This window comes from Podarcis pityusensis (genome assembly GCF_964106645.2).
Source record: "Podarcis pityusensis genome assembly, chromosome: 17".
In the NCBI taxonomy this organism is placed as follows: domain Eukaryota; kingdom Metazoa; phylum Chordata; class Lepidosauria; order Squamata; family Lacertidae; genus Podarcis; species Podarcis pityusensis.
In genome coordinates, this window is record NC_138042.1 from 5,996,812 (window position 1) to 6,008,304 (window position 11,493).

Here is an 11,493-nt window from a genome sequence, read left to right on the forward strand (position 1 = left end):
TTCTAGCAAGGCAGACGCCGCGCAGCCGAGCCAGGCCCTTCCCATGTGAGAGCGCCAAGAAAACAAAGGAAAAATCCGTGTTCCTCTGGTTGCTAGTTGATGGTGGCCAAGGCTAAATTAAGCCATCGCCCAGATTCCTCTCAAGTTTCCTGCATTTTGACTTTACAATAAAGGGTAGTTTGCTTAAGTTACGATTTTATATTAATCTTGATCACTCAGAAGTAGAAAAATGTGTTCCCCTGAAAGGTGGCCCCTAAGACTTTCATTGCTCACATACAAGCTCTTTTAAGGAGCAATATGTGGTTTTGCTTTTTTTAAGCGTGTAAGCTTTGCGAAAACCAGTGTAAAAAAACAAAGGCTTTAAAAAATAACTCTCAAGTTTATGTACAGAAATGGAAACAGCCCAGATCCCTATTTTAAACGTACCCTTCTTTGTTACGGATACATGCTTGGAAACTAGGCATGTTACAGCACTCTTCATGTGCAAATGGAATCCAAGACACTAAATTTTCCATGGAAGCATATTACTACACAATATGGAGAACAGAAGAAAAGGAGTGCATCTATCACAATAGGCAAGAACATGAGTGACATTTTGCTAGTTGTCCTAACTTTGCCTTGGGTGGTTTATCAGAGGATGAAGCAACATCCAGCACTCCCAGTGTTAAAGATACTAAACTGGGTGCCAAATGGCTCCTTAAACCAAGGTTGCAGTTGCCAAAATGAAATGTCCAGTTGGCATTTTTGGACGAGATGTGAGCTAGGTTAAGAGCTCTGAGAACAGACACTTTATCCAGGGACAATCCACATACATATTGGCCTTAAATGTTGTCTGCTCCTGCTTAAAATGCACAGAAAAAGCATTGTGGTTCCTAAAATTCATTCCGATTGTGCAAAAAAAATGTAACAGAATTCCACAAGAATAGCCTATTAGTGTGTGAAAACAGTCCACATCCAAGGATTCCCAGACATGCACCTCCAGATGGTGAAAACATCAGGTACCATCCTTGTGTCTGGACATCTTCACTTGGTCGCAAGTGGTCAAGACAGGTGCAAAACGCGCCTGGTGCCTAGCTAATTTTGCACAGAGTACTCCCAGAGTGATTTAGACTTGTTTTTTCCATTCAACAATTACCTTCCCATGTCAGATTTCATGTGTTGCAATAAGACTCTATAGAGATAAAGCAAATCTGAAGGCAGAACTTGTGCAATGCAGCAAAACAATTTACATTCTGGTGCAAGGTAAACTCAAGTTCCTAATGGAAGGCAAACATTGCTTCTACTTGCATTATGAAACCTCACACAGGACGTGCCCATTTCAGACCTTTTATTACCTTCAAAATGAACACAACCTACGCATGCCCCTTTACAAGCCCGCTACAGCACTTCCTGCAGGTTACTTGGACCAGTAATAACAGAACCTAGCTACCACCCAAAGCATAAGTACATAGAAATTATAACTCACTAGAAAAGCAGAGGCAACTATCCTGTATTATCTGAAGAAAAAAACTTGGGAACAGCTATCCCTTTCTTGTATCCATTTTGATTTGAATTTCTAGTGGACAAGGAAGTCTGGGGATAGGATGTAAATAGTTCAGGGGGTTTGAGTTCTAGCCTTAGTAGCTATATGTAGTTTTATCAGGGGAGGTGCTTATTTGCCCAAGTGTACAGTGATGCCCCGCAAGACGAAAGGGTTTTTCAGTTTTGCGTTGCTTCGCTAGACGAATTTCCCTATGGGCTTGCTTCGCAAGACGAAAACGTCTTGCGCTTTTTTTTTTAAGCCGCTTGAAGAGGCGCAGTTGCACGGACCGTGCTTCGCAAGACGAAAAACATCGCAAGACGAAAAGACTCGCGGAACGAATTATTTTCGTCTTGCGAGGCACCACTGTACTTTGGTTGACCGTTCCCTCAACAGTCCATTTACCTGTGGATCTTAAATTAGGAGTGACTGATGTTATGTATTCTGATCACTAAATAAATTCAGAAATAGAAAATCATGCACATAGCTAGTTAATCCAAGTCATATGAAGGTTCCTGTCTTTTCCACTGAGGCATGTTCTGCATTTCTTATAAAACTTTTTTTTTTAAGGTATGGTAAAATACCTATCAAATATACTCATTAAGTCCACACTTGTAATCCTTTGCCTACTCGTCTGACGTGCAAGGAGTTGGAAGTCAATGCACCCTTTAATGTTAACCAGCTGCTTACCCTAGAAGGTTGTATATGTGTTAAGATGATGACGTGCTGAAGAATGCAAGCTGAACACTAAGTCAGTTACTGTTTCATTTTTATTAGAAGCCATGGTTTAACATATTTGAAATTCAAAGCACATGATGAATAGTTGTTTTAAGTAGTATTTAAATTTTACATCACTTGGTGTTAAGGTTTCAGACATTCTTCCAGTTATAGGTCTCATTAAAAGATTTTAGCTCAAGCGCTGCACAAGCCTACCCCAAAACACACTATATATATAGATAGCATTCACATTTTACAAATTAAATTAAACATTTCAGAAAGTGCTGTATCACAGGATTGAGCACCCACAATTCTTTAAATTCGGTTCACTTTTGAGCACTTTCCACTTCTTAGCCAGCCAGCCTCCTCATAAGCACCTATATTCCAACAGTATTGAATGCACAGCCCGTAGTAATCTACTTGCTCCACTGCTGCCAGCTGATAGGTTCATTCCAGTAATGACACTTAACCTAATACGGAATGCAAGAAGACAAATTAGCACACAGAACTCACCGATTTAATGTGCTAAGTCAGTTAATACTCTTCTAGGAGTTTGTGCCAAGGCCTTTTAACATAAATCCAACCTAAACTCAAACCAATTGAGCTTACTGCTCCTGCTCCCTTCAGATACATCTAATTTAATGGGTTTTAAAAAATAAACAAACAAACCTGTCTGAATAGCTGAACAAGTCTCTGCAAGAGGCATCTTCCTCTTGTCCACTTAATACCCAGTAGCTATAGGGACCCTGCAAGAAAAGAATTGGTCAGTCATTATAGAAGGGCACCCTAGATATGAAACAGTCATATATGAGCATTGAGGCATGAAGTTCCTGGTTCTGAAGAAATAAACTAACTGATTAAAGTTAGAAAATTTAAATGGTTACTTCTGTGGCATCCAAATCAGTACGTTTGTCACAAGTTTATCATGCACAAGGTATGGGCCACGCTACTTTCATCAAGTGCTGCAAGAAACAAGTGACCATAGCTATTCGCTGCCATCACTTCTTGCACAAGCAGAACACTAAGCAATATAGTTGTACTGTGTGTGACTAATGAAGTACCAATTCACTAGTAACACGCTTCTGACCCTCTCCAATGGAAGTTTGATCTATTTACTTTTGCATAGCCAAAAACAATTTGTACCATAGCCACAGTTTAATGGCACAGCAACATATAGCCATGCTTAAACTACTGAATATGAAAGCAAAGGTTTTTCTCTAAGAAAAATGTGTATTTACTTTGAAGTGGGAGAAACTGTTTACTTCGTAGCTCAAGTTCAGGATCCAAAGAGTAGTCCCTGTTCCATTCCATCACTTCTTTCAAGATAGTGTGGCCAACACTTTTTCAGGCTAGAATAGCCACCATCATCTCTTCTAACCTGTCAAAAACAAGGCAGTGTCACTTAACACAAGTACATTCAAATTCTCATTGTATTCAGATTATACATGTCTAACAGGATATTCCAAGCCTAGGTGATGCTGTTCACCTAGCCCTTGGGAGATTCCCCAAGTTATTAAGTTCAGATTTTTCTCCCACTTTTAGATTCTTGTCCAAAAGCCACCATATGCACTAAGAATTGGAAAGTTTTACGTGGAAATAGAAGCCTCCCACACCCAAACAATGTTGCAATCGGAAGTCTTCCCAATTAACAAGTCCAAGGTCAGCACAAGGCACAATTACAAGATATTGGACAAAACAGCAAATGCAGCTGGATGAATCCAAGTACTGTTTGGCCAACTACCTTCCCTCTAAGTTTTTGAAAGCAAATCTCAAGTCGCAACAGCCAGATAGGCCCTCCCACCCCAGATAAAAAAAGGAGCAGATTCAGTCCAAGTTCTTGTGGGGTCTGAAGAGACCCCAAACTTGCCCAGTACGTTTGTCAAAGAAATAAGAATCAGTGGTTTGCTGTAGCCACAAGAATGGAGCTCTGTGGGAGGGAAGATGCAGACATGAGCAAAAAAGTTACCTCGAAATACAGGACTATTTCCACAAATGAACTAGCCAAGAGCAGCTTTCGTCTCACATGGATCGCACTGAAGGAGGCACAACACACTTCGGGGTCTCCAAGGACACTGGCTTCCACACGCTAGCAGAGAATTCTCACAGTGTAAGAACAGGACAGAGCTAACTACAGGTAGGCCCATCTAGGCCCAATATCAGTTCAGCCTTAACCCTGAACAAAGCCTCAAGGCCCCCCAGTTTCAAAAACTTCCTTCTCCACCAGCTCATCTGACAGCTGAAATTTTCCAGTTGTAGTAGGACACATTATCCTACTTTAGCATTTGTGTAAGGATGCAGGTCCTTCCCAAGTCTTCCTCTCTAGCAACAGCAATACTGTGTACTACTATTGTAGCAAGGAGAACCAACCCATTCTAGGTTATAACACTGAACTTAAATGTTTAAACATAGGGCACGTTTCATCACACGTGTTTTGGCTTGGTACCCTGTATTTTGGTCCCTCTGTAGTAGTGACTCCCAAACCAAAAATAATGATTTGCCTTCACTAAAGGCTCAGCTAAATAATTCACTGTTTGAAGACTAAGAAAGAAAGCCCAAGATTTGCAGGTAACACTGTATTGAACTCTACTGGGAGCCTTGTTTGAAACACAAGACTCCAGAGGTATTTCACCGCCACCAGCCACTACCCAGATTCATTTCCCCAGGATAGCACTGGCACAGCTATAAACATTCTAGGGAATCATGTGTTGGTTTATGCAATTAGGGTAATAAATATCATTTAGATACAAAGTTATTCAGATACAACATGACTAACAAGATGCTACAGTTATAGCTTAAAGTCATGCTAAAATATCCTATAGCCAGTTTAAGGAGCAGACAGATGTTTCCACTTCCCCATGTTGAAGATTTCCTGTTTCCACCATTTCACACCAACCGCTTAAGTATTAGTGTATATCAAATTTTTTACTTGGGTACCAACCCCGGGATTTACCTAGGTGAGGCCCAACATGCTTTTGCTTCCTTGTCACTAAGCTATCAAAGTTGTGCGGTGCAATGTGATGTCAAACGTCAAGAGCAGAGAATTGTTTCAGATGGGATTTTAATGGGCTTCGTAAAGCCAAAAACTCAGTACAGGAACTTCCTTATCCACTTCAAATACAATGTCAATTGAATTATGCACGTTTCTTCCAGTAAAAAAAGGACAATATAAACAAACATTTTCAAGAACCTCTCAAAGCGTTCAGTTTTGATTTCTGGATTTACTTTTTACAGTAAAATAGCTTTTTACTAAACCAGCGTGAATCATTTAATTCTTTTACTAATACCAAGGTGGTTTGCATTTGTTGCCCTCCCTTACTATGCTAAGAGTTGAACTCAAGTGCATTGCACTATTTCAAAAAAAAAAAAGGTTTGCTCAGTTTCCAGCTGTTTAAAGTTGTAGGGCCCCATGTGTCACGTTAAAAGAAACCTTGGATTGAGAAAGCAAGACAAATAAAACCGATTTCAAAATTGCTTAAAAACCACTCTTGAAAAAACCAACTCTTGAGCAAAGTCTAAACAGGCCATCTTGTAGAGGAAGCTTTCGGGCTGCATGTGACAAAAGCTATATGGGGGAAGATACAAGTAGGTAACTAAACAAGATTCAGCGAAGCTCCAAAAATCTTTATAAATACGGCCATTGGAAGGACGATCTTGATTCAGGAAGGATTTTTACTCGGTGTGAGCTGAGGACAAGAAGCAGGTACAATCATAAAGGCACAAGCATATGGACATGTTGCAGCAATTCACCACTCCTACTTTTTTAGATTAGTGATGCTAGGAATCTCAGGCCCTCCCCCAGTTAGCACTCTGACAACTTTGCAATTTGAATTTAAGAGTTCTTTAAGGTCCAACATGCACTTAAAAGTTATTTACCAGTAATGTGAACTGAGGGCTGCAATGTTTTAGATCTGAGCAAATGGCAGATAAACAAAAAAGAAAAGAAACATCTTTGATACTGACAACTCAGTAGGGAGCTGTAGTTACTGTTGTTACTCAGTGTGAAGTCGGAACACTGATAGTTCACAAGCGTTTTGGCAAGACAGCATTTTCACTCCCTTCCCAAAATCCACTTACCTCAGTTGTCATAGTTGTCTCTGTAAGAGCCTCCTGAAGAGTAGCGATCGTTATAACCTCCCTGACTTCTGAAAACAAAGCATTTGTGTTTTATATCTGCTCACCTAAAACTGAACATTAATGATGCTCTCGCACATCAGCACAATTACCTGCCGTAATCCCGGGAACCACTGTAGCCTCCACTTCTGTTGTCGTATCGCCCACCATAGCTTCTGTCTCCACCACCTCCAAGGAGGAAAAAAAAAACATTTCAGTGACAGCTAAGCCACCAGCAACCCCACCCACTTCATTACCCCAATGCATGCAAATGTTTGTTTCAATCTCCTTATACTCACCTCTGGAATAACCACGGCCTCGCCCCCTGCCTCCAAAGTAGCCACCTCTAGATCCACGGGAAGACTTCCCTGCGTGATCAACTCTTATCTGGCGCCCATCTACAGACTGATAATGAACAAGTACTTTAATTATAACCATTGCTTAACTAGCTGATCAAACGAAGCAACTATTTACATGAATTTTCATATGCACATAACCAATTGTTAATAAAACATGACTTTTCACCAATTACTATTGCTCTTATTAAGATACTGTAGAGCTCAGTGGATTTATTTCTAAATTGAATTCTGAAGTTCTCCACCTGTGTAGGTTTGGGTATCTGCCACTTGCATTACAAAAGATCTACAAGCAAAAGCAGCTATTCTGGAACTTGCACTCCACACAGCAAATTGAACCACTTAAAAAATAATTTCCCAAAGATAAGTCAATATTCTGAAAAACCTCTGGTAGCCTTAAGAAATGGAATCACACACAGCAGTCCTGAGGCTGAGATTCCTGTTGGGTGCAAACCCTGTAAAGGTGGGTGGTAAATAATCTGAGAGTAGCTTGTCTCAGAGTGGCTGGGCAACCTCAGCCAGATGGCCTGGGTATAAATAATAAACATTAGTATTATTATTATTTGAAAGTAAGAAGGGTAGTGGAAATGTGAACTAGCAATGCCACTCAATGAGCTTTCAATACATCTGGAAGAATGCAGGATCCAGCTTCCCAAGAAGAGCCGGATCCCAGGCAGCATGGCCAATAGTCAAATGTTGATAGAAGCAAAAGTCCAGCAGCATCTGGAGGGCCACAGGTTCCTCGTCTTTGCCTGTTACCAATGTAGCTGTCTCTCACCAGTTTATGACATAAAAAACTGCTCACTTTGACACTAAATCAGAAGCATCATCACTGCATGTGCTTTTAGGTAACGTGCATACACTGCAACAGCTCCCTACTATTGGGTTGACACTTGCAAGCAAGTAAAGACCATTTTCTAATATAGTTTAATTAAGGGCATTTCACAAAAATCAAAGCAGTATGGTTCTTGGGAAACTGTTTGTCTCATTGTATTTTAACCTGTATTCTAAATTGGTTTCCCCATTACATTTTTATTGTAATTTTACTGGTGTTAGTTGCCCTGAGCCTGGCTCTGGTTGGGGAATAAAAACTTATTATTATTTAATTAAAGCAGCCAGGACACAGTAGGACAACAGATCACACCACAACAAAGTACTCACCTCTCCATTCATGGCTCTCATGGCATCTGATGCATGTTCAGGATTGGCAAAGGTGATAAAGCCAAAGCCTCTTGATCTCTGGGTCTCCTTATCCTTGATCACAACAACTAAGAACAGAAAACAAAAGTAGCTAAAATTATCCAATTTTATGTTGATCCCAGGGGAAAACTCCATCCCCAACACCACACTTGCTTACCTTCAGAAATGGGTCCAAAAGAGCTGAAATGCTGCTCCAGGCCTTGCTCATCTGTGTCAAAATTCAGACCCCCAACAAACAGCTTTCCTTCTTCAGAAGACATAATGGTGGTAGGGAGGAGTCTGAAGAAGAGAAACGCGCACAACTGTGGATCAGAGGTCTAATACTGGAATAATTCCATTACGAGAATTTGAAGAACCACCAATGCTTATTGCAGAGCAAGTTAGCAAAATCCAGCTGCAAACAACCTGTCGTAGTTCGTGAGGGAGAATTTAAAACGCCCAACCCTCCAGAAACACCAGACACCGTTAATTATCAGTCGCAATATTTTCATTACTCTTGCTCTGTTCACTCAATTCATCAAGTGTGGCTTAATTCCTCCCCCCCCCCCAAGTCACCCTGCATGTGGTGCCACAACACTAAGAAAACCTGTTGCAGCTTTTATAACGCATGCTGTCCCCATCTCTTCCACCCACCCTCGCCTAGCCAAGCTCCATGTGGTTGCGCATTACTTCCAATCAGAAAAGGAAAGCTTCTCAGGGCCGTGCTAATACGTCCCCGCCCTAAGCGTCACAGCAGCAGTTGCTAAATCTGACCCACTTCAAGCGCCTACAAGCTTCGAGTTCAGGGCTGCTGCTAGGCTTTTTAAAAAAATAAATAAATAAAGAGGCGCAAGCCTTAAGCCACACCCCCGCCTCAGTTTCTATTTCAACTGCATGTTCCCGAAGGGAAACTCCTCAGCGGAAGGCGAGAGGTGGGGGTGGCGCGAGGGCGAAGGAAACGGCGCTTCCCCCTCCCCGCCTCGAGGCCGCCCTCCATTTCCCCGCCTCGAGCGCCATCTTGTTCACCCCCAGCTTAAAGAGGGGCAATCCGGACGACCAAAGATGGCGGCAGGCGACGAAGGCCGCTGCATGGCCTCGCCAGTGCGCCCCGCGCGCCCGCCGGGACCCCCCCCTCCGCCATTTCCTTGCTCCGCTTCTTCTCATGCCCACCCGGCCCCCCCCGTTCCAAAACCAAAGCGCGCACGCGCGCCACGACATACCGCTGTTTTCTCTCTCTCGCGGCGCGAGGGGAACCGGGCTCCTCCGCCGCATGCGCACATCTTCAGCATTCGGAACGCCGCTCCGAATGCGCGTGCGCTTTGGTGCCGCGGCCCCCCTTGCCACCCCCTCACGTCGTCGCTACCGAGGAACGGCCACCGTTACCTCGTTACTGACGTACTTGTTTGAACGGAAGCGTCGGAAACAACCCACCCCTGCACCGTGCATTTCACCGACAACAAAGGAAGCCCGCAAGACCGCCCCCCCCCGCCTTACCGAAGAGAAGCTTCCTGGGCTCAAGCAGCTGAAAATGCGGCCGAGGCACCGCCCGCGCTTCGCTTATATAGCGTCCCGCCCACCGCGACCAATCACGTGACGGACGCCGCGCCTTCCTAGGGTTAAGTGCGCAAACTACGCATGCGCTTACTACGCACGACCGTTACGCCTGTGGTACGAGAGAGGTCGCTCCGACATCCGGGGATCCGTTCAACTTTTTCCCTCCAAAAAGAGATGTGCTACAGCATCCGGGGCCTTTGTTCACTCGCGCGAGGCTTCCGCCTCCCCCCTCCATTCCACATAATAGAGACCTGCACTTCCGGTTCTGACTGGATTGTAGGGCGGGGGAGCGACTGCTTAATTGAGGCCGTGCTTTGCGAAATGGTCATTCTTGTTCCCTCCATTTCTGAAGGAAGGCTTTTTTACGGGCAGGGAGGGAGAAGGGCCAGAAGGAAGACGAAGAGCGCCGACCGTTAAGGGCGGGACGTTTGACTCGCGCGTTTTTTTTGGAAGCAAGGCGGGTTTTGTGGTGCCTTGAAAGACAAACTGAGGAAATAATGTGGGACCCTAAACAGGTTTCTTGCGGCCGAGGCCTCCGTGGACAATATTATTATTATCGGGAAATGTACTGTTTGACGTTTTACGATGTTTTTGCGTCCTGGAAGCCTCCAGAGTGGCTGGGGAAACCCAGTCAGATGAGCGGGGAATAAATCATTAATAAAATAATAATAATAATAATAATAATAATAATAATAATAAAATTAATAATAATAATTCCCAAGTTTGCGGGGGCTGCCTCGCAGGGCTGAGGGGACGCGAAGGGCGAGGCGCACGTTCCGACGTTGGTGAAGCCGATTGACGCGCGTCACGCGCTGGTAGCCCGCCTGGCCCTGGTTCGGGCCTCGGTGCGCGCAGGCAACCCCTTTGCTCTCCTTTTCAACCCCTTTGCTCTCGCTCCGAGGAGGCTCTTCCCCCGCGGGCTTCTGGATACCTCCGTTCCCGAGGCCAGCAGCGCCCTTCTGCATATGTGGACGTAGGCCAGACGGTACCGTCTGTACTCAAAATGAAAAAGCCATGGATAAAGAACGCGATTCCAGAAATTGCAATACTCGGTAGCACCGAAGCAGCCACCGTCAACAGCTTGCGCTCTATTCCGTGGACATGTTAGCTGTTCCTTATAAAGATAATTTCTTAACTATTGCTTTCGGGAGCAAATTCCTACATATTTCTAGCTTTCCCCCACGACATTAAATTGAATGGACCACTTACAAATGGGACCCAGATAGCTCATAACTACTGAGATTCATCACCTCGTGCATCGTAACCTCAAAAAAGCATTACCAACCTTTTCATTACTAACGCACGAAACCTGATACTATGAGATTTATGACATTGCCTTTTAAAAGAGGCTGTTGCCATGGTAGTCTTGCAGGGTTCCCGCCACTGCTCCATTTTCTGTCAGTTTGCTTGGAGGACTTTGCATTAGACTGCAGTTTGCTCCCTTGTGCTCAGACTGCAGTCCAAACCTTAATGTATGTTTACCCCGAAACAAGTTCCACTGACTTCAGTGTTGCTGTTCCTTTAAAAACTTGCACAAGAAAGAAATACCACTGAACATAGGACTTGCCCCTGAGTAAATTTGCATGAGAAGACTGTTGCAACAGGCACTGCTAGCTTTCTGGAATTTGTAATAAAATAACTGCCCTGCAACATGTCACAAAATGACAATAAGGATGCTTTTGTGTGCTGTAAATGTATTCTGCTTGAGCATCTTGGCCCACATTGTTACACATTACTAGAGGGTCTTCTCAAGCTGTAGCATGTTGTATTTATGTGGCAGTAGCCTTTCTTGTAGGAACGCGGGTGGCGCTGTGGGTAAAACCTCAGCGCCTAGGACTTGCCGATCCTCAGGTCGGCGGTTCGAATCCCCGCGGCGGGGTGCGCTCCCGTCGTTCGGTCCCAGCGCCTGCCAACCTAGTAGTTTGAAAGCACCCCCGGGTGCAAGTAGATAATAGGGACCGCTTACTAGCGGGAAGGTAAACGGCGTTTCCGTGTGCTGCTCTGGTGCTGCTTCGTCATGCTGGCCACATGACCCGGAAGTGTCTGCAGACAGCGCTG

General features: G+C 44.1%; 1 protein-coding gene across 4 annotated transcripts; it reads right to left on the minus strand.

The window, feature by feature from the left end:
* Positions 1-2,271: 2,271 nt before the first annotated feature.
* On the minus strand, positions 2,272-8,181 carry LOC308466975 (RNA-binding protein 3-like). Of its 4 annotated transcripts, none has more exons than XR_013981015.1 (8): positions 8,060-8,181; positions 7,864-7,970; positions 6,646-6,751; positions 6,460-6,535; positions 6,311-6,375; positions 3,475-3,614; positions 2,906-2,982; positions 2,272-2,706 (listed from the first exon to the last, which is right to left on the minus strand). XR_013981015.1 is itself a non-coding variant. In XM_080988378.1 (6 exons), exons 1-5 carry the CDS (start codon positions 8,160-8,162, stop codon positions 6,312-6,314), a joined length of 456 nt encoding a protein of 151 aa, XP_080844504.1. In that variant the 5' UTR covers positions 8,163-8,181; the 3' UTR covers positions 5,278-5,919; position 6,311. The 4 variants fall into 4 exon arrangements, 2 of the variants coding, with proteins under 2 accessions (XP_080844504.1, XP_080844505.1); XR_013981016.1 differs by having other exon boundaries at positions 6,311-6,378; XM_080988378.1 differs by lacking the exons at positions 2,272-2,706; positions 2,906-2,982; positions 3,475-3,614 and adding an exon at positions 5,278-5,919.
* Positions 8,182-11,493: the final 3,312 nt, after the last annotated feature.

Bases quoted from the DNA above. Each gene is read 5' to 3' on its own strand.
- LOC308466975 (XM_080988379.1), bottom strand. From the start codon at position 8,162: ATGTCTTCTGAAGAAGGAAAGCTGTTTGTTGGGGGTCTGAATTTTGAC. The intron at 7,971-8,059 runs GTAAGCAAGTGT...TTCTGTTCTTAG, and splicing joins TTTTGGACCCATTTCTGAAG to TTGTTGTGATCAAGGATAAG. The intron at 6,379-6,459 runs GTAATTGTGCTG...CTTTGTTTTCAG, and splicing joins GGTTCCCGGGATTACGGCAG to AAGTCAGGGAGGTTATAACG.